This window comes from Pristiophorus japonicus, chromosome 12 (genome assembly GCF_044704955.1).
Source record: "Pristiophorus japonicus isolate sPriJap1 chromosome 12, sPriJap1.hap1, whole genome shotgun sequence".
Taxonomy (NCBI): domain Eukaryota; kingdom Metazoa; phylum Chordata; class Chondrichthyes; family Pristiophoridae; genus Pristiophorus; species Pristiophorus japonicus.
The window spans coordinates 189632578-189660082 of NC_091988.1; the positions used below are offsets into that span (position 1 = coordinate 189632578).

The window sequence follows — 27505 nt, forward strand, 5'->3', positions numbered from 1 at the left end:
TGGTTTTCCCACCACTGCTCCTAGCAGTTTTACAATAAAGATGAAAAAAATATTTTTTCATCAAACAATGAGGATGCTATGAAAAGCGAGGTTGGAGAAATGATGGGGGAAACCCAGTTAGGTTGTGGAAAAGCACCTGAAGGAAGTGCCTCAGAGGAACACTGAGAATATTCGGATAATAAGGCAGTGGATGGAACAATGGGTTTGTGCATTGCAGTTCACTGGGGCTTACATTCAAATTCAGTCCACGTGTGGTTTTCTGTTTACCTGAGAGCTGGCATCTCCCTCACTGGGAGCCTCTGTGCCGGAAACTGCCATAAAATTCAACTTCTGTAAGTGCTAACAAAGACAGAGCATGGCCCAGAGCTTACTTGGGTTCAAAGACTGTGTCCCAACTGTCTTTGATTTTGTGTCAATAGCAAAATCACAAACAGGCCGAAGAAGACGGATACAGCAACCTTGGCAAACCTGCAGAGACAACCAGAGGCAGTGAGTGGTGTAGTCAGGAGGAAAGCGCCAGTGGCCAGCAGGGAACGCGAGAAGTTGACATGTGACTCAACCACATGGCGTGGCAACAGTCCCAAATAGCTGGTCACCATTTTGTGACGTTCTAGGGCTGCCTACCCACATGAGGCCATTAACTTTTTATTAGAAAGAAGACTTGCATTTACATAGCACCTTTCACAACCACCGGACACCTCAAAGAGCTTTACAGCCAGTGAAGTACTTTTGAAGTGCAGTCACGGTTGTAATGTGGGAAATGCGACAGCCAATCTGCGCACAGCAAGCTCCCACACACCACAATGCAACAATGGCCAGATAATCTGCTTTTGTTATGTTGAGGGATAAATATTGGCCTGGGACACTGGGGATAACTCCCCTGCTCTTCTTCAAAATAGTACCATGGTATCTTTTACGTCCGTAAGAACATAAGAATTAGGAACAGGAGGAGGCCATCTAGCCCCTCGAGCCTGCTCCGCCATTCAACAAGATCATGGCTGATCTGGCCGTGGACTCAGCTCCACTTACCCGCCCTCTCCCCGTAACCCTTAATTCCCTTATTGGTTAAAAATCTATCTATCTGTGACTTGAATACACTCAATGAGCTAGCCTCAACTGCTTCCTTGGGCAGAGAATTCCACAGATTCACAACCTTCTGGGAGAAGAAATTCCTTCTCAACTCGGTTTTAAATTGGCTCCCCCGTATTTTGAGGCTGTGCCCCCTAGTTCTAGTCTCCCCAACCAGTGGAAACAACCTCTCTGCCTCTATCTTGTCTATCCCTTTCATGATTTTAAATGTTTCTATAAGATCATCCCTCATCCTTCTGAACTCCAACGAGTAAAGACCCAGTCTGCTCAGTCTATCATCATAAGGTAACCCTCGCATCTCCGGAATCAGCCTAGTGAATCGTCTATGTACCCCCTCCAAAGCCAGTATATCCTTCCTTAAGTAAGGTGACCAAAACTGCACACCAGGTTCGGCCTCACCAATACCCTGTACAGTTGCAGCAGGACCTCCCTGCTTTTGTACTCCATCCACCTGAGAGCAGACAGGGCCTCTGTTTAATGTCTCTTCTGAAAGACAGCACCTCTGGCAGTGCAGCACTGCACTGGAGTGTCAGCCTAGATTTATATTCTCAAGTCCCTACAGTGGGTTTTAGAACCCACAACCTTCTGACTCAGAGGCAAGTGTGCTGCCCACTGAGCCACAGCTGACAACAAATAGCTTGGGTGGTTTTTTTTAACCACCAATTCTCAGCCTGACTGAGCGTTACATGTTAGTTCACGCTCCATTGTGGCAAAGATGAGGGGAAGGGTACGGGGTGGAGGGATAAAATCAGAGATTGCAATTTTTCAATGATCAGGTTTGGCTTTACAACTTTCTCCATTGTCCGCTCCCTGGATGGCATAAGCTTAAGCCAGTGAGTAACTGAGCTAGGCATACCTGGATAGAACCAAGCTTGAGTGCTCGTCTGTGCTGAGCTAGATAATCTCAGCTGGGACGATGGCAGCAGTGCTATAATTGGTTTCTACATCCCTAAGTTGGGAGGAGGGAATCGGCTCGGGTTCCCGTTCCCGATTGTGATTTAGCTAATCCCTGCAGAAAGTGTGTGTGTGTGGATGCTGGTGAGAGCGGGCTCCGGCTTGGTTTTGACTCCATCCCACAACTGAATAGCTGCCTTACAGTCTGCCTGGTTATTCGATGACGAATGGCCACTTGTGACCATAGATGACGGATGCCCAGGAAATTGCTCCATGAAGGGAGTCAACAGCCTCAGCAGAGGAGGAGGGGGGATATTTGGGGGAAAAAGTGGAGATAGGGGCAAAAAAAGTTCTCCCTGTTGGAGTACAGTTCCACAGGTACCAGCAGGCCTTCTAGTTCCAGTTGGCTATGAGGAAAGATTGGAGATGCTGGTTCTGTTTTCTTTGGAACAGAGGAGGTTGAGGGGAGACTTGATTGAGGTGTATAAAATTATGAGGGGCCTAGATAGAGTGGATAGGAAGAACTTGTTTCCCTTGGTGGAGAGGTCAACAACCAGGGGGCATACATTCAAAGTAAATGGAGGGAGGTTTAGAGGAGAAATGAGGGGAAACTTCTTCACCTAGAGGGTGGTGGGGGTCTGGAACTCACTGCCTGAAAGGGTGGTAGAGACAAAAAGCCTCACATTTAACAAATACTTGGATATGCACTTGAAGTGCCGTAACCTACAGGGCTACGGACCAAGAGCTGGAAAGTGGGATTAGGCTGGCTAGCTCTTGGTCGGCCGGCACGGATACAATGGGCCGAAATGGTCTCCTTCCGTGCTGTAAATTTCTATGATTATACCTCACCCAAGGCTATTCAACATGTGTGAGGCTAGATAGTGCGAGTTTCCCAGACATGAATATTCAGACATCCAATCTAAGCATAATCATATCTTCACATAACTTGCACATACAACCAACATGACTAAAATAAATTATCTAGTCATTATCACGTTGATGTTTGTGGGAGCTTGCTGTGCGCAGATTACAACAGTGACTACACTTCAAAAGTACTTCATTGGCTATAAAGCGGTTTGGGACATCCTGTGTTCATGAAAGGCGCTATATAAATGCAAGTCTTTCTTCTTCTTTCTAAGGAGAAGAACAACCCCAGTTTCTCTAGCCCTCTCTCAGGTGGATGTAAAAGATCCCATGGCACTATTTTCGAAGAAGAGCAGGGGAGTTATCCCCGGCGTCCTGGCCAATATTTATGGTTACAGCACAGAAGGAAGCCATTCAGCCCATCGAGCCCGTGCTGGCTCTCTGCAAAAATACCTCAGCTAGTCCCACTCCCCCGTCCTTTCCCTGTAGCCTTGCAAAAACATTTTCAGGTACATATCCCTCAATTAACCTAACAAAAAAATGATTATCTGGTCATTATCGCATTGCTGTTTGTGAGAGTTTGCTGAGCGCAAACTGGCTGTCACATTTCCTACATTACAACAGTGACTACACCTCAAATGTACTTCATTGGCTGTGAAGCGGTTTGGGACGTCTTGAGGTCATGAAAGGCGCTGTATTAAATTGCAAGTCCTTTCTTTCTTTCAAAGTCCAGGAAGGACAGTGATCGGAAGCAGGGACACGATACATTTTTTCCCTACCTAAGATCTGGGACACTGTGGTCAATTGTCACACCTCACAGAGCTCTGGCTAGTATCAACAAAGTCAATGCACACAAGAGGTCAACCTGGAAGGTTCCTCATATGTATGGTTTAGTACAATTTGGGCACTTGCCATACAAGCCATCTTGTCAGATTATTCTTGGAGGATGCTAAGACCATGGGAATGTGAATAGTCCATGCAACTCGGTTCACTATCCAGCACTTTCAAAGAGACCTACAAAGACCGGCTTGAAATCCAAAGACCCGATAGTCTTTACTTGACACGTCTGCTGCCATTTCTTCTACAAATTAATTTGTTTCACTGGCTCAGGACTTCCTGACACGCCAAAAAAAGGAAACGGATTTGGGTCAACCAGCATCCAGTTCCGAGTAACCGGGAGTTAACTGTCCCAATTTGGCACTAGGTCAGCAGTCTTACGCAGATAGACAACTAGGCTGTCTGATGTCGGAGGGATTATTAGGGAGTGCTCTTTTGAAATTGGGTTTAAAGCGCATTGAATGGGTTCCAAGTTACGCAGTCCGAGATCCAAAAGGCCTGTAGAATTTCCCAGCCGCGGGCTCACTTCTACATCTTTGTTTTATTCCAAAAGCAAAATGCTGCGGATGCTGGAATTAAAACAGAACATGCTGGTCAGGCAGCATCTGTGGAGGGACAGCAGCTCTGCCAGTGCAGCACTCCCTTTAGTGTCTTATCTGTGGAGGGACAGCACCTCCAACAGTGCAGCACCCCCTCTAGTTCCTATCTATGGAGGGACAGCACCTCTGTCAGTGCAGCACTCCCTCTAGTGCCTTCCTCAAGTCCCTGGGATGGGATTTGAACCCACAACTTTCCATGATTGCAGAGGCAAGGGGTGGTACCCACTGCACCAGCAGTTGATTGTACATTACTAGGATCTGGAATCCACTACTTGAAAGGGCGGTGAGAGCAGATGCAATCATATCTGTCAATAGGGAATGGGCTACATACTTGAAAAAGATAAATTTGCTGGGCTACGGGGAGTAGGACTAATTGGACAGCTCTACCAAAGAGCCGGCACAGGCACGATGGGCCGAATGGCCTCCTTCTGTGCTGTATCATTCTATGAAACAGAGTTAAAGTTTCAGGTCGATGACCTTCTGGCAAAGGGTCACAGACCTGAAATGTGAACTCTGTTTCTCACTCCACAGACGCTGCCTGAGCTGCTGAGTATTTCCAGCATTTTCTGCTTTTTATTTCTTTGTTTTATCACCGCACACAACTACAGCCAAGGCTGAAAGCACATTCACTGCAGTATATACGCACGTTATTGGCCCCAGCAGTGCGTATTCTGCCTTGATTAAAGCATGTGCTCTGCATTCTGAGTCTGTGCGTTTTCCCCACAATGATCTAAGAAACGAAAAAAAAATTAAATCTGAGAATAATGTTGCAAATTCAGGAAATCCAAAACGAAAATAGAAAACACTGGAAACATACAAGGGAAAAGATCGAGTAATATTTCAGTTGTGTAGCTTTCATTAGAACTCCAGATTCCAAAACGCTAACTGATATGTTTCCTTTTTTTCAGGCGATGAAAGGTCTATCGTGTATTTCGAGAAATTTCTATCATTAAAAGGCTCTCTGATGAGTTCCCGTTCAGGATGTGCACATTTTCCATACTTTTATTTTGTGTTCCACAGTTTTGCTATTTTGCCTATTGTGCAATGAGTTAGTTGGATTCCAGAGCATGCTGACTCTCTATCAGCCAGTGGCTCAGTGGGTAGCACCCTTGCCTCGAGGATCATGGAAGGTTGTGGGTTCAAGTCCCACCCCAGAGACTTAAGCAGAAAAATCTAGGCTGACACGAGAGGGAGTGCTGCACTGTTGGAGGTCATCTTTTGGATGAGATGTCTGCTCTCTCATGTGGACTTAAGAGAGCCCATGGCACTATTTTGAAGACGAGCAGAGGAGTTATCCCCAGTGTCCTGGCCAATGTTTATCCCTCAATCAACATAAGAAAAAACTGAATGTGTGATCATTACCACCTTGCTATTCGTGGGAGCTTGCTGTGCGCAAATTGGCTGCCGTGTTGCCTACATTACAATAGTGACTACACTTCAAAAAGTACTTCATTGGCTGTAAAGTGCTTTGGGCATCCAGTGGTCGTGAAAAGCGCTTTGAAAATGCAAGCCTTTCTTTTCACTGCGCAAAAAAAAATTATCTTCATCTCGTCTCTGGTTCTTTTGCCAATTATTTTAAATTTGTGTCTTCTGATTATCGTCCCTCCTGCCATTGGAATCAGTTTCTCCTTATTTAATCTATCAAAACCCACCAGATTTTGAACACCTCGTAATAAATCCCCCCTTAACTTTCTCTGCTCTCAGGAGAACCAGCCCAGTTTTTCTAGTCTCTCCACATAACTGAAGTCTTTCATCCCAGGTACCATTCTCGCAAATCTTCTCTGCACCCTTTCCAAGGCCTTGACATCCTTCCTAAAATGTGGTGCCCAGAATTGGCCACAATACGACAGCTGGAGCCTAATCTGCATCTTATAAAGGTTTAGCATAACTTCCTTGCTTTTGTACTCTATGCCTCTATTTATGAAGCCAAGGATCACGTGTGCCTTTTTAAACAGCATTATCGACTTGTCCTGCCAGCAAGTAGGTTGTTGTCATTGATCATTCTGGAAACCTCTAACAAATCCCGTTGCTTAACTCTGATTATTGGTTCATTGCAATAACAATTTGCAGTTAAAGTACAAGGCAAATTTTGCATTAACTGAAATGATGCAATAATCCTCAGAGTTAATAAGCAGTGTTAAGAGGAAGTAAAGGTTGAAACTCCCTTATCCGGAACTCTCGGGACCTGGCCTGTTCTGGATAAGGGATTTTTCCGGACGAGAGGTGGTCACGTTAAATGGTACAGGTGCTGAGCAAGAGGATATCGGGCTGGCTGGCTTAGGGCTGGGAGTGCAGCAGAGAAATCATGGCGGGCAGGAGGGGGGGGGGGGGGGCAGTGGATCGCGGGATCAGGCCAGCGATTACGGGAGTCGGCAGCGAGGAAGTACTTCAATTTGCTCATGTCGGTGTTACCGCGAATGGTTCTGGACGAGGGGTGGTTCCGAATCGGCAGTTCTGGATTTAGGAAGTTCAACTTGTACTTTTGTGCTGCCATGTTGAATATTGAGCTCTGCTGTTCAATGGTTGATGTTAAGAATTCCTACCCAAAGAGTAACAACTTGTCATAGTCCCAGGGCTCCCTGTGGCTGAGATTCACTTGGCTCTCCTCCTCCCATTCAGGATGTGGTGCAAAGCTGCATTATGTGACGAGACTAATCTGCATTGTCAGGTGTTATAATTCCACATCACGACAGTGTTTGATGTGCTAACCAATGGACACCAATCTTCTTGCTTTGGAACCCAGCCCTGTTGTGGCTCAATACAGAGTCCAATCAATCCCAGTCTGAGACTGGCCTATAGACAGCTGGCTGCAACAGAGGTGAGCCAGGAAATGCCAGTCCGCCCTCCCTCCAGGTAACTCCACCAGGCTTGCCTGGGAACTAACGAACATCATTGCAACAATGCCAGGTAGTGGGAAGGAGCCTTTAATCCACAATGACTTAATGGGGGAAGGGAACAGTGCATCTTCACTGTGGCAGGAGTGGGGGGAGGTGACTTAGAGTAGACCTCATCATCATCATAGGCAGTCCCTCAAAAACGAGGAAGACTTGCTTGCACTCTAAAGATGAGTTCTTAGGTGACTGAACAGTCCAATACGGGAATTACAGTCTCTGTCACAGGTGAGATAGACAGTTGTTGAAGGAACGGGTGGATGGGGAGTCTGGTTTGCCGCACGCTCCTTCCGCTGCCTGCGCTTGTTTTCTGCACGCTCTCGGCGACGAGACTCGAGGTGCTCAGCGCCCTCCCGGATGCACTTCCTCCACTTAGGGCGGTTTTTGGCCAGGGACTCCCAGGTGTCGGTGGGGATGTTGCATTTTATCAAGGAGGCTTGGAGGGTGTCCTTGAAACGTTTCCTCTGCCCACCTGGGGCTTGCTTGCCGTGTAGGAGTTCCGAGCAGAGCGCTTGCTTGGGGACCTCATAGCATTGAGGGGCCACATACTTCACCCTCGTTGAGAACTGTCAATTAACTTGCATTGTGACACAGTTTGCAGGCAAGTTAAAAATGTTGTAAACTAACAAGGACCACCGCCAGCTCAACCAATTACAATACACACAAGGTGGAATCAAACATGGTGTGCACATGGGCCCTGAAAACTCAACAGTCCTTCCGACGAGGATTCCTGCTGGTAGGCTCTCAGTCGGGACGCGGGGTACATATGATACTTCCGGTCTTGCCAGGAGTACCTGGCCAAAAGGTATAGTAGTCAGACCCGTCTGAGGGTGGCGGGGGGGGGGGCGCCCCGTCCAGGCTGGAGTCGATGCCTGGAGCCCCGAGGATGAGGGACGCAGAATTTCCTTTGGAGGGTAAAGTGGCCACTCGGGGAATGCTTTTCAGGGCGGATTCCCGGAACCCCCTCATTCCAGCTGCTGCCGGCGTCCGTCCGGGTGAAGGGGCCACCACTGTTGCGTTTCCACCCCCCCCCCCCCACCCCCGCCCACGAACACTGCCAAAGGCCTGGTTCTCCCAGCCTTGCTCCCTGACCCCATGAGCTTCAGCTGGGGTCGGTGGCCATCTCTGCACTGCGGCGCCTCCTGGCTGGAATGTACCTTCGGGCTGCTGTCTACTCCCTATTGTTCACACGGTAGCTTCACACCAATTTTACTGATAAACTCCATTTGAGGGAAAACATTTATATTGTCCATTTACTGCCTATGTGTGATGCTATGCAAAAATATGGTGGGCAATTTTGACTTTGGACGAAACGATATCGTGCGTTGTCAGCCCGGGCACCTCTCTTAATTTTCATTTCTATTGAAGATCAGGAGAGGCATTTAACAAGTGACCGAGTCGACCGTCGCATGTTTTACACTTACTGTCTCAAGTCAAAATGACTCCCCTTGAATCCCTGCAGCACCACCTTGTGTTGGGCTCCTTTCTTGTTTTTTTTCGTTTTGTTGCTTTAAACGTCAGATTACACACACACACACACACACACACACACACTCAGTTGTAGTAATGGCAGGCTCAGGTCTGTATTGGAACTTCATACCACACAAAACAAGTACGAGAGCTACTAAGACACACACACTTCACAAAACCGGTGACTGCCTGCTGCTTTTGAGATGCACACTAATCATGATTCCAGTGTATGCTGCACAACAGTATTTCTTTATATTTCTCATACTAAATTTGCCTTTGATCACTACATTCCATACACGCTACAAATAAATCCTGGTACATCAAAGGTACACACAAATGCGAACAACAACTCAAACTAAACAATCAGGCACCCAACTCTTCTAATTATTTTACTACACGCAATAAAACCGAAACAGAGTTATCAAGTTAACACTTTCAGATATGCACGCCACACAAATGCCAGGCAATGACTATCTCTAACAAGCGAGAGTCTAACCATCGCCCCTTGACATTCAACAGCATTACCATTGCTGAATTCCCCACTATCAACATCCTAGGGGTCATCATTGTCCAGAAACTTAACTGGACCAGCCACATAAATACCGTGGCAACAGGAGCAGGTCAGAGGCTGGGTATGTTGCAGCGAATGTCTCACCTCCTGACTCCCCAAAGCCGTTCCACCATCTACAAGGAACAAGTCAGGAGTGTGATGGAATACTCTCCACTTGCCTGGATGAGTGCAGCTCCAACAACACTCAAGAAGCTCGACACCATCCAGGACAAAGCAGTCCATTCACCACCTTCAACATTCACTCCCTCCACCACCGGCGCACCGTGGCTGCAGTGTGCACCATCTACAAGATGCACTGCAGCAACTCGCCAAGGCTTCTTCGGCAGCACCTCCCAAACCCGCGACCTCTACCACCTAGAAGGACAAGGGCAGCAGGCGCATGGGAACACCACCATCTCCACGTTCCCCTCCACATCACACATCATCCTGTCTTGGAAATATATCGCCGTTCCTTCATCGTCGCTGGGTCAAAATCCTGGAACACCCTCCCTAACAGCCCTGAGGGAGTACCTTCACCACGTGGACTGCAGCGGTTCAAGAAGGCGACTCATCACCACCTTCTCAAGGGTAATTAGGAATGGGCAGTAAATACAGCCCTTGCCAGTGATGCCCACACCGCAGGAACAATTTTTTTTTAAATGGCTGAATGACTCTTACATATCCTACCATTATCGTTCCCCTGAAGACATCCTTTCCCCAAAATCCTCTTAGCAAATATACAAACCATGCTCATCAGAATGCTGTTTGAACTTTTAACCCAGCTGATCTCACCGTCTGCGCAGAGTGAACAGCAAGTTATTCGGGTAATACGGACTTTCACTCCCACATCCTGCAGGTGAACAATTACTTGGTTTACATCGTCAAGCCTATAGAAGCCGATACTGATATAATGCCTTTCACGACCACCGGACGTCTCAAAGCGCTTTACAGCTTTCCTAATCTGTATTAATGGCTTGGATGCAGAATCCAATGCAAACTGCTTACTATTGCAGATGGTACTAAGCTAGTGGAAGGTGGGTTGGGCTATCAAGAATTAAAGACTTCCAGTTATATAGCATCTTTCATCACCTCAGGAAGTCGCAAAGCACTTTACAGCCAACAAAGGACATTTGAAGTGTAGTCGCTGTTGTAATGTAGGAAACGCGACAGCCAATTTGCGCATAAGCAAGCTTCCACAAACAGCAATTTGATAATGACCAGATAATCTGTTTTTGTTACGTTGATTGAACGATACATATTGGCCAGAACACCCTGCTTTTCTTCGAAATAGTGCCATGGGATCTTTTACATCCACCTGAGAGAGCAGACAGGGCCTCGGTTTAACTTCTCATACGAAAGACGGCGGCTCCGACAGTGCAGCACTCCCTCAGCACAGTACTGGGCGTGTCAGCCTAGATTTTTGTGCTCAACAGTCTCAGGACTGGGAGTGTGTACCCACAACCTCCTGACACAGAGGCGAGGGTGCTGCCCACTGAGCCATGGCTGACACTGCGCAGAGACATGCCTGCGCTGTACTGAAACATGACATCAGCTTTTTACCTGGCAATTACTACATTTATGTTCGGTACCCACGATGCCACTTTGTACCTTAGGTTGAGTCCTCCATGGTAGAGTGAGAGCCAAAGCCACCCGCATATCAGCAAAACTGCAGCGAGAGGGAATGAAAACAGGAACCAGGAGCCGAAAGTCCACTCATACGACTGAGGGTAAAGGCTGACATGACAAAAGAACTCAAATTATAAACGCTTCAACAGTAGATTGATATAATTATTAAGAATTAATGACAGATATTACATTGAATGTACAGCACAGAAACAGGCCATTTGGCCCAACTGGTCCGTGCCGGTGTTTATGCTCCACACGAACCGCCTCCCACCCCTCTTCATCTCACCCCACCAGCATAACCGTCTATTCATTTCTGTCTCATGTGCTTATCCATCTTTCCCTTAAATGCATCTATGCTATTCGCCTCAACTACTCCCTGTGGTAGCAAGTTCCACATTCTAATCATTCTCTGGGTAAGGAAATTTCTCCTGAATTCCTTATTGGATTTATTTGTTGACTATTTCATATCGGTAACCACTAGTTTTGGACTCCCCATAAGTGTAAATGAAGGTGCGCTTTCTGGAAATCAGTTTTTTCAGTTCCTCCTAGTGTTGCCAGCCCTTTGACCCCCATCTTCTTCCAGCCCGTTGCTTGCCCTCAGGTTAGGGAGGCAACGTGATCTCGTGCCTCTGAGATTGCCGATCTAGATTTGCAAACATACAAAAATTAAGAACAAGGTACCACTCTAGCCCCTGAGTCAGAAGGTTGTGGGATCAAGTCCCACTGCAGAGACTTGAGCGCAAAAAATCTAGGTTGCCACTAGAGGGAGTGTAGTGCTGAGGGAACGCTGCGCTGTCGGAGGTGCCGTCTTTCAGATGAGACGATCAAACCGAGGCCTTGTCTGCCCTCTCAGGTGGACGTAAAAGATCTCTTGGGACGAAGAGCAGGGGAGCTATCCCCAGTGTCCTGGCCAATATTTATCCCTCAACCAACATCTAAAACAGATTATCTGGTCATTATCACATTGCTGTGGGAGCTTGCTGTGTGAAAATTGGCTGCTGAGTTTCCTACATTACAACAGTGGCTGCACTTTTGACTTCATTGGCTGCAATGCGCTTTGGGATGGGAGTCGGCAGCCTGTTTTACATCTCTACCGATTCTTATTTCAATTGGCTTTAATGGTGTAAATGTAGAATGATCGGGCTTCTCTGAATAGGAGTTGGATGAGGCAGCAGGAGCTAGAGGGTAGCTAGATGTTATCTGCCATTTTATGCAGTAAAATAATACAGTATACTTCAATGAGTTTCTCCTCCACTCCCTCAATTCTTCCCCTTCTCTTCCATCATTTCCTGAACTGACAGAACCATGCTGCTCTTCCATAAATGTCAGCAAACTACATGGTCGGTTCCGAGGGACTGCCTATGATGATGATTACTGAAACTAGCTTTTTAAAAAATTACAGATTTATTTAATTGAATTTAAATACCCCAGCTGCCGTGGTGGGATGAGGAGGGCATCACAGTAAACCCATATCCCGCCCTCACAATGTCGCCTCGCATGTACATTTTCCAGCATCTCATCATTTCCCCCCTCCTTCTGCTCACCTCAGCTGAGCTTAGTTTACTCAACACAAACCAGGTATCAAACCTGGGATCTTCCTGGTCCCGGCTGGTGCACTTGTAGCTGCGTGTATCTCTGTTTTCGTGGCACTAACGCTTAAAACTTTGAACAACTTTGTTTCTTTTTGAACCCGAGCATTAGAAATCTATTACCACCTTTTCAGCTGACCAGTAAGGGTGAGGTTCGGTGGTGTTCCTGTCAAAGTGCCGATTCCTCCGATAGACGCTGCATATGGGATGCAAAGAAGTATACCCTTCGTTATCTTTTTGCTCTGCTTCATCTCAGGGTTGTCTCCAGTTAGCTGAATTGGATCTTCAATTTCAAGTACCTGTTCCACATCCTTCCTGAAAAAATACAGTAAATATTGTCACCTTTTCTTGCAGAGATCAAGGGCTCTATTGGTACTGATGACAAGTCCTTGGTTAGAATACTGCCTTGGTTATACACCCCCATCCTTCTGGTCCAAGTTTTACACCCCACCCCCAGTACAAGTGTCTAGATATAAAGCGGACTAAATTGCCCACCGCCCGAAACGAGGCGCACCTACCTGTTTCGGTATGGGGGGGGGCCTAACCGTCGAAGTGGCCTCATCATGGGGAGCGGAAGTGGGGGGCGGGGTGGATTAGCCGAGGCTGTCTGTCAGCAGCGCTGGCGCGATGATGTGCTAATGACATCATCGCGCTGGCGCGTCACAACGTCGCTCTCCTTCAGTTAAAGGGGAGGGCCGTTGCGAACTCTGCAGCCACTTTAGTGGCAAACACTCGGCCATCAGAGAGGGTTTCGGCCAGGGCCAGCGGCCTAGCAACCAAGAGGGGGTGCCATGCTGCCTTTGGTGGCCGGGCCGAACCCGCGGCCATAATTGTTGGTCCGACCTAGCAGTCGGCTGACAAAAAAAATAACATGGCGGCCACGGCAGTGCGCCCTCCCCTTTAAGGTCGGCCAGAGGCCTTATCGGAAGGGGCAATTTCGGTCCCAAACTGTCTCAGTTTTATATCTCACTCCAGTATCGGGCTGTCAGTTATAACATTATCGTGGTTATATAGTCCACCCCCCAGTATAAAGCACTCAGTTTATAACACTGTTTCAGCTATACCCTCCACCCACCAACAACAACAACCTACATTTATATAGCGCCTTTTAATGTGGTCAAACATCCCAAGGCGCTTCACAGGAGCGTTATCAAATAAAATTTGACACCGAGCCACATAACAGTATAAGACACCCGGGTTAAAACACTGCCTCAGTTATACACGTCAGCCCTAGTATAGGGTACTTGGGTTATAAAGCTTTCAGTCATTATCAAGGTCTCAGCTGTGTACCTCATCCTTAGTATAATGTTCTTGGTTAGAACACTCAGAGTCCCACCCTCTGAATTCTAACTCGTGATAATATGTAGAATTTCCCTTGATGCGGAGGAATTCAGCAGCTATTACAAGTTTTCTGCTGAAACCTTAAATTACAAAGTCAGACCCGCGAGCAGGAGCGGGAAATTAGGAGGGAGAATTTTTTTTGCGTAAAAACGGATTGATTGAATAAGTTACTTGTGAGGGCCACCGAAATGGGAGATATACAGGACTTCCCCATGCAATTAGATGTGTTTTTCGTGAGGGATATGGAGGATGTGAAAGTCAGTCAAAAAGGAATCAGGTTGTTTAGCCCAACAGCCGTTTCCTCTCCCTAAAAATTCTTGGAGACGTTACAGATTGCCCAACAAGCCTATCATTTGAATCCAGCTCCCAGGGGTTAAATGCCAGTGTTTAGTCCACCGCACCGCCTCGGATTGATTTAAGAGGTAATTAAGTACCTGGGACCGACAAAGTTCTAAAGTTCCCCTATCTCAGACATTAGAAAAAGAAAAAGAGAGGCAGAGACTTTAATATCATTTCCAATAGAATGGGATAGGTGTTTGAAAAGAACTAGGGAAAGTTTGAGAACTGAATTTATGTGATGGGCTGAATGGCCTCTTTTTAATTTTGATGTTTTTACAAAAGGTTTGGATGCTTGAAATAAAGCCGTAAAAGAAAGACTTGCACTTATATAGCACCTGTTGCGACTATGGTATATTCTTTGCGACCTCACAAACACACAGGACTTCACAAGGTTGTTTCAACTCAGGAACTTGTCAAGTGACCTGTCACCTGGTGCCTTTATTGCATTTACAGCCATGGCTGCATTGCCACAGTAGTCCACTAGGTGGAGCAATATATTACGGATGCGCTTATTTGTACTGCAAAAATGGCCACCAGGCTCCACCCTTTGTCTATGATTGGTCCCCTTGGAGGATAAGCCACACCCTGAAGTTTCACAGGAATGTGCAACTGGAACCGCCCATCCCAAGGTCTCACTGACTTTGCAAATTGTAACTCGATCCACTTTGACTTTCTGAAGTGACAGAGGACAGAGCTCCCCAGAAGACAGCAAGGGCCAGCCAAAGTGGCTTACCCTAGTCCGAGTACATCCCTCCCCCAGCCAAAGTATATTACCCCAGCGCAAGTACATCCTCCCCCCCCGCCCCCGCCCCCCCGCACCATAGATGGGGCAGGTATTGTGTACGGATTGTTAACAGGTTTATTGGGTAAGAAGTGTATAGTGACAGTGTCGTGAGTTCTGGATATCATCCACTCCAACGATGTCCTTTGTAGGGGGTTTGAAGAACATGATCCGTCTTCCCCGAGTTCCCTCTCTCCCCTCCGATCCTCCCCCTATCCCTGTCTCTCTCCCACCCGTGTCTCTCCCCCCTCAGCCTCTCTCTCCCCCAGTCTCTCCATTTCCACCAGTCTCTCTCTCTCCCCCAGCCTCTCTCTCTCTCTCTCCCCCAGCCTCTTTCACTCTTTCCCCTAGTCTCTTTCTCTCTCCCCCAGCCTCTCTTTCCCCTAGCCTCTCTCTCTCTCTCCCCCAGTCTCTCTCTCTCTCTCCCCCAGTCTCTCTCTCTCTCTCTCTCGCTCTCTCCCGCAGCCTCTCTCTCTCTCCCCCAATCTCTCTCTCTTCTCTACTCCTCAGTCTCTCTCTCTCTCCCCCAGCCTCTCTCTCCCCCAGCCTCTCTCTCTCTCTCCCCCCCAGCCTCTCTCTCTCTCTCTCAGTCTCTCTCTCTCCCCCAGCCTCTCTCTCTCTCTCTCTCCCCAAGCCGCTCTCTCTCTCCTCCCAGTCTCTCTTTCTCTTCCATTCCACTCTCGGCCCCCGGCCACTTCTCTGCCACCGCCGCCCCCACCCCCCGCCACCGCTCTCGGACGCCCATGGGCCCTCTTGGCCCCCCCAAGAGGAGTCGGGGTTGGAACGGAGGGTCCAAGCATGACTTGGACGCCTCAGCTAGTTCAAGTTGTAAAGCATTTGTAAGATCCAACTTTGAGAAGATCTGATCACCTGTCAGTGTTGTGAACAAATCTTCTACTTTAGGCAATGTATTGGGGAGATTACCCTCTAGAATCTGGTTTACGGTTATTTTATAATCATCACACAACCTTACCTTACCATCTGACTAAGGTATAACAACAATGGGTGTAGCCCAATTACATAGATCTATCTTAGAGATAATGTTCTCAGTCTCTAGTCTTTTGAGTTCTTGCTCAACTTTCTCCTTGAGTGCATATGGTATGGGACATGGCTTGTAGTAACCTGGACTAGGGCCGTTCTGTACCCTGACACTCGCCTTGAAGCTTTGGATCGGACTGCCTGTTTCACAGAACACCTTCGGATACTTCTTGATGACATCATCCTAAGATGAAAATCTTATTTCAACACGAAAAATCTCACTCCAATCTAGCTTCAGTGATCCTAACCAATTTCTTCCTCGTCATCATAGGCAGTCCCTCGGAATCGAGGAAGACTTGCTTCCAATCTAAAAGTGAGTCCTTAGGTGAATGAACAGTCCAATACGAGAACCACAATCCCTGTCACAGGTGGGACAGACAATCGTTGAGGAAACGGGTGGGTGGGACTGGTTTGTAGCACGCTCTTTCCACTGCCTGCGCTTGATTTCTGCATGCTCTTGGCAATGACACTCCCGGATGCACTTCCTCCACTTAGGGCGGTCTTTGGCCAGGGTCTCCCAGGTGTCGGTGGGGATGTTGCACTTTATCAAGGAGGCTTTGAGGGTGTCCTTGAAACGTTTCCGCTACCTACCTTTGGCTCGTTTGCCAAGAAGGAGTTCCGAGTAGATCGCTTGCTTTAGAAGTCTCGTGTCAGGCATGCGAACTATGTGGCCTGCTGAGCGGAGCTGATCAAGTGTGGTCAGTGCTTCAATGCTGGGAATGTTGGCCTGGTCGAGGACGCTAATGTTGGTGCATCTGTCCTCCCAGTGGACTTGCAGGATCTTGCGGAGACATCACTGGTGGTATTTCTCCAGCGACTTGAGGAGTCTGCTGTACATGGTCCATGTTTCTGAGCCATACAGGAGGGCAGGTATTACTACAGCCCTGTAGACCATGAGCTTGGTGGCAGATTGAGGGCTGGTCTTCGAACATTCCTTTTCTCAGGCGGCTGAAGGCTGCACTGGCGCACTGGAGGCGGTGTTGAATCTCATCGTCAATGTCTTCCCTTGTTGATAAGAGGCTCCCAAGGTATGGGAAATGGTCCACATTGTCCAGGGCTGCGCAGCAGGGACAGGTTGGTGGAGGACCTTTGTCTTATGGATGTTTAGTGTAAGGCCCATGCTTTAGTATGCCTCAGTGAATAAGGTGACTATGTCCTGGAGTTCAGCCTCTGTATGTGTGCAGACCCATGCGTCGTCTGCGTACTGTAACTCGACGACAGATGTTGGGGTCGTCTTGGATCTGGCCTGGGGACGACGAAGGTTGAACAGGTTCCCACTAGTTCTGTAGTTTAGTTCTACTCCAGCGGGGAGCTTGTTGAATTTGCTGAGCGCAACGGTCACCACATGTTAAAAAGATCCACGCACAGGCATCTTCCACCCTTCAGGACGTAGTTCAGGATCTGGAATATTAGGTCCTTCATTGAAACAACTGTGAACTCATCCTTTTTTGGCGTGGAAGCAAGTCATCCTCGTTTTGAGGGACTGCCTATGATGTTGAGTGTGAGGTGGAGCATGGTAGCGAGGAAGATTGAGAAGAGAGTTGGCGCGATGACGCAGCCCTGTTTGACCCCGGTCCGGACGTGGATTGGGTCTGTAATGGATCTGTTGGTAAGGATCACGGCCTGCATGTCATTGTGGAGCAGGCGGAGGAAGGTGACGAACTTTTGGGGGCAGCCGAAACGGAGGAGGATGCTCCATAGACCCTCGCAGTTGACAGTGTCAAAGACTTTTGTACGGTCAAAGAAGGCCATGTACAATGGTTGGTGCTGTTCCCTGCATTTTTCTTGCAGCTATCGCGCTGTAAAAGTCATGTCCGTTGTACCCCGTAGGAGTTCCTCAGCCACAGGGAGAAGACGGTTGAGGAGGACTCTAGCAATGGCTTTCCCAGTGGCCGATTATAGGGAGATTCCTCTGTAGTTGCCACAGTCGGACTTGTCCCCTTTTTAAAAGATGGTCACGATCACTGCATCTAAGATCTCCCGGCATGCTCTCCTCCCTCCAGATGAGAGAGATGATGTCATGCATTCGCGCCAACAGTGCCTCTCCGCCATACTTCAGTGCCTCAGCAGAGATTCCATCCGCTCCTGTTGCCTTGTTGTTCTTAAGCTGTCTTATGGCTTTGTCTACCTCGTGCAGGGCTGCGGTTTTACTGAGGTGGTGGCGGGTAGCATGCTGCGGGATGGAGTTGAGGACACTCGAATCAAAGGCAGTCTCGGTTGAGGAGATCTTCGAAGTGCTCCTTCCAGCGGGCCCTGACTGCCTCGATGTCCTTGATGAGTGTTTCCCTGTTCTTGACCAGCAGTGGGGTGGGGCCTTGGGTGTTCGGGCCATAGGTTGCCTTGACTGCGATGAAGAATCCTCGCACATCATGGCTGTCGACCAGCTGCTGTATCTCCTGTGCTTTCTGCATCCACCATCTGTTCTTTAGGTTCCGAGTTTTTTGTTGGACCTCGGCCTTAAGCCGTCTGTAATGCTGCCTTGCTGCCCCCGAGTTGGGCTGTTGTTTAAGGCTCAGAAATGCCCTGCGCTTGTGATCTATTAGCTCCTGGATCTCCTGGTCATTCTCATCATACCAGTCCTGATGTTTCCTGGTTGAGTGCCCGAGCGTCTCTTCGCAGGCACTGGTTATTGAGGTCTAGTAAGGCAGGCTTGTCTCCTGCCACTACTAAGAGAGGCAAGCTCTGACATTGATCCGGTGATACGACCTACCACAGGAATTTGCTCTCCTGAGTAGTCTCGCAGCTCTACCTTGGATTTCTCCAATGGGAAATCACAGAATTTGCCGAGGTATATCGATTCCAATACTACGCTCACGGATATACCAATGTCAATTTCCATGGGTATCTTGGTTACTGCAGCATCTACTTGGATGATGATACTTTTCGAATTACTGTTAGATACCCTCGTGCTCCTGATGATGCGTATCTCTTTATCCTGTTGCTTTTCTTCCATGCTATGTACTCTCTGGGGATTTCTACTTATAGCCTTGAAAGTTGGTTTACTCTTCAGTCGGCATGCCTTTGCAAGATGCCCAGTTTTCATGCTGAAGAAACACTCTGCCTTCATATATGGACAACTTTGAGCAATGTGTTGTCCCAGACACCGATAGCATGACTTCAATGTATTGTTCCCGTGGACAGTTACTGAGGCCTTGGGGCCCAACTGCCTTTTACTTTTCATCATCATAGGCAGTCCCTTGAAATCAAGGAAGACTTGCTTCTACTCTAAAAGTGAGTTCTCAGGTGACTGTACAGTCCAATACGGGAATTACAGTCTCTGTCACAGGTGGGACAGACAGTGGTTGAAGGAAAGGGTGGGTGGGGAGTCTGGTTTGCCGCACGCTCCTTCCGTTGTCTGTGCTTGCTTTCTGCATGCTCTCGGCGACGAGACTCGAGGTGCTCAGCGCCCTCCCGGATGCTCTTCCTCCACTTAGGGCGGTCTAGGGCCAGGGATTCCCAGGTGTCGGTGGGGATGTTGCACTTAATCAAGGAGGCTGTGAAGGTGTCCTTGAAACGTTTCCTCTGCCCACCTGGGGATCGCTTGCCATGTAGGAGTTCTGAGTAGAGCGCTTGCTTTGGGAGTCTCGTGTCGGGCATGTGGACAACATGGCCCGCCCAACGGAGCTGGTCGCGTGTGGTCAGTGCTTCTATGCTGGGGATGTTAGCCTGATCGAGAACACTCCAAGCGAGTTCACCGAGGCATACAAAAGCATGGGCCTCACACTAAACATCCGTAAGACAAAGGTCCTCCACCAACCTGATCCCGCCACACAGCACTGCCCCCTTTTACTTTTAACCTGCAGGCAATTCACCTCGGTTATCTGTCGACTGGAAATGGTATGAAATTCTCGGGACTATTGGTCGGCCATATCCATTGACATAGCTGGCTGACAAGCTAAATCAAAAGTCAAGTCGGGGTTGTCAATAACTTTCTTCTGATCGCTTCATTTTTCATCCCACAAACAAAGTGGTCACGCAATGCTCGGTCCTGAAAGTTTCCGAAATGACAGTGAATGAATAGCTTTTTTAATGCTACAATGTACTCACTGATACTTTCGGCAGTTAAATGATCTCGTATTCCAAAACGATAACTTTCAGCAATTTCCAGGGGCTCAGGACTGTAGTGCTATTCTAACTTCCTTAGAATCTCCATAAGTGATACATCCTTAGGCTTGATGGGAACAAGCAAACCTTTCAGGATTTCATACTCCTCGGGGCCTTCTTCAATAGGAAAATAACCGATTTTCTTTTGAACACCACCCGGTTACGGTTTTCATCATCGGGGACTTCAATGATACTATTCGCGGTGAAAAACATTTCTAGCCACTCCACATACGCTGCAAAAGTCTCACGGTCACGATGGAATTCACCCAAGCGCCCTATTATTCCCATAGGCACGGTCATTTGGACTCTGGCAGTTCAGCCAAGTGTGCTTGCAATTTACCTTGGATTCTTAGATGTTCTGCAAACAAAGGACCTCTCTAGTCTCTCTGTTGTTTGGCTGGAATCATCCACAAACAAAAATTTCAACTTGGGAATCCGATTATCCTATCCTTCATCGCCAATGTGATATATTCTTTATGACCTCAGAAACACACATAACGTCACAAGATGGCGTCAACTCAGGAACTTGTCAGGTGACCTGTCACCTGATGTCTTTATTGCATTTACAGCAATGGCCGCATTACCGCAGTAGTCCACTAGGTGGAACTATATATTACAGCGACAACCGGATATCCCCAAGCGCTTTACAGCCAATGAAATACTTTTTGATGTGTAGTCACAGTTATAAAGTAGGAAATGCGCGCAGCAATCTCCCACAAACACCAATGTGATAATGACCAGTTAATCTGATTTATAGTGATGTTGATTGAAGGATAAATATTGGCCAGGACACCGGGGATAACTCCCCTACTCTTCTTTGAAATAGTGCTATGGGAGCTTTTATGTCCACTTGAAAGAGCAGACGAGGCCTCAATTTTACATCTCATCCAAAAGACGGCACCTCCGACAGTGCAGCACTCCGTCAGCACTGCACTGGAGTGTCAGCCTAGATTTATGTGCTCAAGACCCTGGAGTGGGACTCAAACCCACAACCTGCTGACTTGGAGGCGAGGTATACCACCAACTGAGCCACTGGCTAACACACATATTGAGGTTACCATATGTTTCGGATAGGTTTGTGCAAGTTCTTCCTCGCCGTTATAACAAGTCTTGCTCCATCATTTCCTGCTGTAAACCTGCTGAACCACTTCTCCCACTCATTTCATTTCTTCCTATCACTGCACCATATTCACTTTTGTATGCAGGAGGCTCACAGTCTGTTTCAGTTCAGGCTGAAGACGTTTTGTCCTTCTGTCTGTTGCTAATGCAATCAAGGAGGACCATGTGCTTTTTTGGGGGCGGGTGTGGGGAGGGGTGCATTTAGATTTTATCCCTTCTTGCACAAGGTGGATCTATCTACAATCATAAGGCATTCGGCCCAGAGGTGCGACGTGGAGGAGCTGGGATACGAGATGCCTTTACAACATGGCTGGCAGATTCAAACGAGAGCTAAGTCAGGTAAGCAAGGCATGCTACCTGAGGTTTGTAGAGCTGTTGAGCTGGGAGTGGCTTAGCCAGTCACGTGATGTTCACAAGACTCAATAAAACTTCAGCCAGTTGAGTTTGGGGGATCCACAACGAGGCAGGTGGTTGTGAGCCTGGTGGATGAATTGGTAATGTGCATTGTGATTGTTAAACCTTTTGCTAATAAACCAACTAGTTCTTAATAGCAATTCTTAAGCAACAAACCCATGAAGCAAATACATTACAATAATGGAAAAAAAACATGCAGTCACGGTAATTTCAATAAAGTCGCAGTGCAGCCCCTTAAAGTGGCCATGCATCCAAAAAAAATTAGCAGGAACATTGGTTACCAACCCATCGGAATGCCCTGGAGTCTCCAGCAATTAAAGACTAATCTCTGGGAGAAACACAGGTGAAAAATTAGACGGAAATAAAAGATTGCGAAAAATAAATTTCAACACTTTGGTTAACTAGTTCTAAAAGTATTGGAAATGGGGGGAGAAAAGACTTTTGACTGACAGTCAAGAATAATCCAACTGGGTAATGAATAGTCTATTTGCTTCCCGACTGGCCGTGGATAGGGGGACGGGGGTGCACCTTGAGGATGGACATGTTGGGGGACTGATGGCGAGAATGTGGGGGCGGGGTGTTTAGAGGCAGGAGGTCATGTGATGAAACCTCCAGGAATACGTCCAACCAAAGTAGGCAACCCGAATGCTATTAGTCCTTGGTAGGAGTACAGTTATATTTCTTCAGGTTTGTAAGGAGCCTTCAGGATACAGTCTTAGTTCCCGACACACACTGTCGCACCACACATCAGAGAGGGCACATTATAACCGTGTAAAATAATTTGCCTTTCTCTCCCCCACTTAAATATACATTTTACAGAGAATAAATTAACAATTATTAAAATTCAAATTTTAAAATAAAAAGCTGCCAAGAGATGCAAAGGTGTAAAATGGCAGGGCCATCGAGAGTTGGAATGATTTCTGCTGAATGCTCAATCTCATCCTGCTGCCCACTGATTTTATTCCCCCTGAACTTTTTCTTATTGCTGCATTTAGTCCTTTGGTAAATAAGTTGTCCTTCACCAAACGTTCTGACAACCCGTTCCAGCTGTTGATTGCAACCTTGACATTTGCCTTAAGCTTGTCCTTCACAATGCTGACCTCTTGTCTCAGTGCCATGGGATGTCAGAAAGTATTGCTATATCTGGCCAAGCATTTCATTAACCAATAGCAAACAGAGGAAATCTTCAGAAATACACTTGCAACACACTGTGACCAAAGAAACTTTGATCCGTTTGTAAGCACTACTTATTGACCACCTTATAGCACCCCGAAAAGCCCTTCTTATTTCCTACCTTCCACCTTCTGTATCTTGATATTCATCACTCTTCATATCTTGATATTTATCACTCCTCTCAGCAGCTGGTTCAGTCTCCTGTGATTCATCTAAGAGAGGAAGAAACCCTCATGAGTATTTATTTCTTTGCTTTAACTCACCACCTCTTTAATGACAGATACAACTTACTGAAGAAAGCAAAACTTTCATTTATATAACGCCCTTCACGATCTCAGGACGTCCCAAAGTGCTTTACAGCCAATTAAGTACTTCTGAAGTGTGGTCACTGATTTTGCGATGTCGGAAACATGGCAGCTAACTTGTGCACAGCAAAGGTCCCACAAACAGCAATGAAATAAGTGACCAAATTATTTGTTTTAGGTTTTGGTTGAAGGATAAATGTTAACTAGGACACCGGGAGAACTCCCCTGTTTTTCCTAGATTAGTGGACGTATGGGGCAATGGTTTAGCATATCATCCAGAAGATGGCACCTCCAAAAGTGCAGCACTCTCTCCCTTGGTAGTTCTTCAGAAAGAAGAACATCAAAGACAAGAACAGCTCACTTGGCCCATCAACACTCATGCCTCTAGTAGCTTAATTTTTCCAGCCTAGCATTCAGTTGCTTTTGAGTACTGCAACCCTAAACTCAAATATTCGCATTAGTGTTATTGCCATGTTGGCGGTAATCCATTAAAGTAAGTTTGATTGGAAAATCTCTACTCACTTGTCTGGTGGATTATTCTAAACATTTCTCACTCATTCCTAATATCTGTTATCAATGGTATGTGCAGGTGACGACACTGGCAGTGGCTCAATGGGAAAGATCAAGAGGAAGGGATGGGTATTAAGTCTGGCAAATTACCTGACTTGCTTTTAAGCAATATTCTGTCACACTTCTCCTGAGCGTCTACAAAACTAATCTGTAACTGACCAAGAATGTGGCACTGCAAGGTGACCCAGATCTCACCATCGACTTTTCTAATTCTGGGGTCGAGAGCCTCATCTCTGATCAAACCCGCTCCAGATAATTGGAGGTTGATACCTGGACACAAACCAATTTTTATATGGTTCTATGAAACAAAACACTGGCACGCTGAAACACCATGCCTTGAATCATTGTGATGTTAAATTTGCTAGGTGTAATGTATTTGCTTCATGGGTTCTTTGCTTAAGAACTCATAGCAACACATTGCCATTAAGAACTAGTTGGTTTATTAACAAAGAAAGAAAGACTTGGATTTACATAGCGCCTTTCACCACCACCGGATGTCTCAAAGTGCTTTACAGGAAGGGACCGAGTGTAATGTAGCCAACTTTGCTGATGTTACAAAGATAGGTGGGAAAGTTGTGAGGAGGACGCAAAGAATCTGCAAAGGGATATAGACAGGCTCAGTTAGTGGTCAAAAATTTGGCAGATGGAGTATAATGTGGGAAAATGTGAGGTTATCCACTTTGGTAGGAAAAATAAAAAAGCTAATTGTTATTTAAATGGGAAGAGCTTACAAAATGCTGAGGTACAGAGGGACATGGGGATCCTTGTACACGAAACTCAAAAAGTTAGCATGCAGGTACAGCAAGTAATCAGGAAGGCAAATGAAATGCTGGCCTTTATTGCAAGGGGGATAGAGTATAAAAGCAGAGAAGTCCTGCTACAACTGTACAGGGTACTGGTAAGGCCGCACCTAGAGTACTGCGTACAGTTTTGGTCTCCGTATTTAAGGAGGGATATACTTGCATTGGAGGTAGTTCAGAGAAGGTTCACGAGGTTGATTCCTGAGATGAAAGGGTTGTTATATGAAGAAAGGTTGAGTAGGTTGGGCCTATACTCATTGGAATTTAGAAGAATGAAAGGTGATATTGAAATGTATAAGATTGTGAGGGGGCTTGACAGGGTAGATGCAGAGAGGATGTTTCCCCTCATGGGAGTATGAGGGATCATCCATTTTAAATGGAAACGATGAAGAATTTCTTCTCTTAGAGAGTTTGAATCTTTGGAATTCTCTATCCCAAAGAGCTGTGGAGGCTGGATCATTGAATGTATCTAAGGTGGAGATAAATATATTTTTAAAAGATAAGGGAGTCGAGGGTTATGGGCAGAGGGCAGGGAAGTGGAGTTCAGGCCAAGATCAGATCAGCCATGATCTTATTGAATGGCGGTGCAGGCTTGAGGGGTCAGATGGCCTACTCCTGTTCCTATTTCTGATGTTCTTTTGGGCAAGAAATTCCACAAAATCCGCCACAGCTGGATTGCCCTCCAAATAACCGCTAAGATTAAATTAACGCTGGCGAAGAATTGGTGAAAAAAAGGAAAAAATTCCGCCCGGCGGGAAAAATGGATCTTTCACGTGGATTCTCGGCGGTAAACATGATCCTGGGCAAATTGGGCAGTACTTACTCAAAGTTTAGTCCGAGGCTACGGGTTGGGCCTAGGGAAGGGGGAAGAACACAAAAAATATTTTTCCAAAAAACAAAAAAATCGGAAAACATTCTCAGGTCCTTTTTTTCACTGAATCGCTGTAAAATAATTTTTTTTTAAACTTTCACTTACCTTTTTTTGCAGGGTTTCATACCTACTGCCCAGTTCCGGCTGCTTTCTCGTGAGCGTTTTTTTTCTACTCACCTATGGGTCACCGCTGTGACCAAACTTGGGCAGAGGTGGGTTTTTTCGGCGGTGCACGCCGGCGGTCCGCTCCCCAGCGGTATTTCGAGACCGCCGGCGGAACTCTTGGAGGAAATTCCCGCCGGGTGGTTTTCCGCCGAAAACGAAGAATACCGGCGAGAAACCGGACGGAAATGGTGATGAATTTCGAGCCCATTATGTAAGTACTTTTGGAGTGTAGTCACTGTTGTAATGTAATCACACTACACATTACCAGTTTATCCACTGGGCTCACAACTGCATACCTCATCGTGGATGACCCAGACCCAACGGACTGGGGCTTTATTGAGTCTTGTGAACATCACGTGACTGGCTAAGCCACTCACAGTGCAACAGCTCCACAAACCTGTGAGCATAGTCACAGGTGCATACATTACACCAGGTTTATTACTCGTCTCTTGATCTTTCACATAGTATCAAGTCAGTTCATGCCATCATCTGTACATAGGCAGCTCGGAGCAATGAACTAAGCCCAAATTTGGAACTCATCAGGAAATTGGGAGCTCGGTCAAATGGAGTCGAAACAAAAGGAAAAGGAGCTTAAATCTTACAAACCACACATGCAAAACACTGGGCTTGTATAGTTGCATTTATTTTTAGGGGATGGTGTGAGAAATCAGAAGTAACCATTTTAGTTTGAGGTCAGCCAAACTAAATAAAAATCAAGCAATACATTCCTATGGTCCCAAAATCAGTAAACATCTGGAGGGTTCGGTAGTTCTTTAAAGAGCTGTATTTTTTTCCCAGGCTGTAATATGTTGTGAGGATGCCAAACTCCCTTCAGGAATTTTCTCCTGTTATTTGCTCTGTTACTAGTCACCCACAACCTTAGATGCTAAGCATAAAGATGAACCAGGTAGGAAGCAAACACGATTTAATAACTTTAAGAAATTAGGTGGGGGATCTTTAAATTGTTTTTATGTAAATGTAAGGAGTGTTGGAAGCAAATTGCTATAATTGCAAATCCTATGCTGTGTTGGAGAATTTAGAAGCACTGTGTATTTCTGAGACATGGCTAGAAGACAATGATGGCACAGAAATTCACCTAAAGGGCTATAACGGTTTGAGAAAGGATAGGGTAGGTCAAAGCAGAGCTACTTTTATCAGTGAGAATCTAACAGCTCGAGAGAGACTTGATATTACCTCAACAGGTACAGCTGGAGCTATCTGGGTTCAAGTGGACCAAGCTCACGGGCAGGGATTAATTATCGGTAATTGTTATAGGCCCCCGGGTCAGACATTTGAACGTGAGAGTTATTATATAAACAAATCACTGATGCTTTCAATATAAAATGCCACCTTTGTTTGGTGGGTGATTTTAATTTTCCTGGCATTCAGTGGCATGATGGTTTATCTGCTGTTGTGGTGGCAAATGCAGCTGAAAAATGTATTGAAAATATACAAGACTGTTTCCTGACTCAACATGTTAACGAAGTAACTAGGGAAAATCAAAGATTGGATTTGATGTTTAGATGTGAGCCTGACCTCGTATCAGGCCTCCATGTGGGGGAACATCTGGGCAACAGCGATCACAACATTATACAATTACAATTGGCTAGTAGAACAAAAGGTACTTAGAACCTGCAACTCTTACTGGATTTCAGAAGAGCAAAGTTCTCCGAAATGGCAGATGATTTGGAACGGGTCAATTAGCTAACGTTCTTCGCTGTTGAATCTAAATGGAAAGTTTTTAAGAATAAGATTAAAAATGTGGAAACATGGAAACATAGAAAATAGGTGCAGGAGTAGGCCATTTGGCCCTTCGAGCCTGCACCACCATTCAATAAGATCATGGCTGATCATTCACCTCAGTTCCCCTTTCCTGCTTTCTCTCCATATCCCTTGATCCCTTTAGTCGTAAGGGCCATATCTAACTCTCTCTTGAATATCTCCAATGAACTGGCATCAACAACTCTCTGCAGTAGGGAATTCCACAGGTTAACAACTCTCATCTCAGTCCTTACCCCTTATCCTTAGACTGTGTCCCCTGGTTCTGGACTTCCCCTACATCAGGAACATTCTTCC

At 46.6% G+C, this 27505-nt stretch overlaps 1 protein-coding gene and 1 long non-coding RNA gene across 2 annotated transcripts in view; both read right to left on the reverse strand.

The window, feature by feature from the left end:
- LOC139276899 (Na(+)/dicarboxylate cotransporter 3-like) overlaps positions 1-27505 on the reverse strand; it is a 74394-nt gene that overhangs the window by 37737 nt on the left and 9152 nt on the right. Inside the window, exon 4 of the mRNA XM_070894895.1 lies at positions 12633-12724. Within this exon, the coding sequence (XP_070750996.1) occupies positions 12633-12724 (92 nt within the window). The remainder of the gene's footprint in view (positions 1-12632; positions 12725-27505) is intronic.
- LOC139277616 (uncharacterized) lies at positions 21513-27155 on the reverse strand. Its single transcript, XR_011596120.1, has 3 exons — positions 27075-27155; positions 22840-22930; positions 21513-21610 (listed from the first exon to the last, which is right to left on the reverse strand). It is a non-coding gene; the product is annotated as an uncharacterized lncRNA (long non-coding RNA).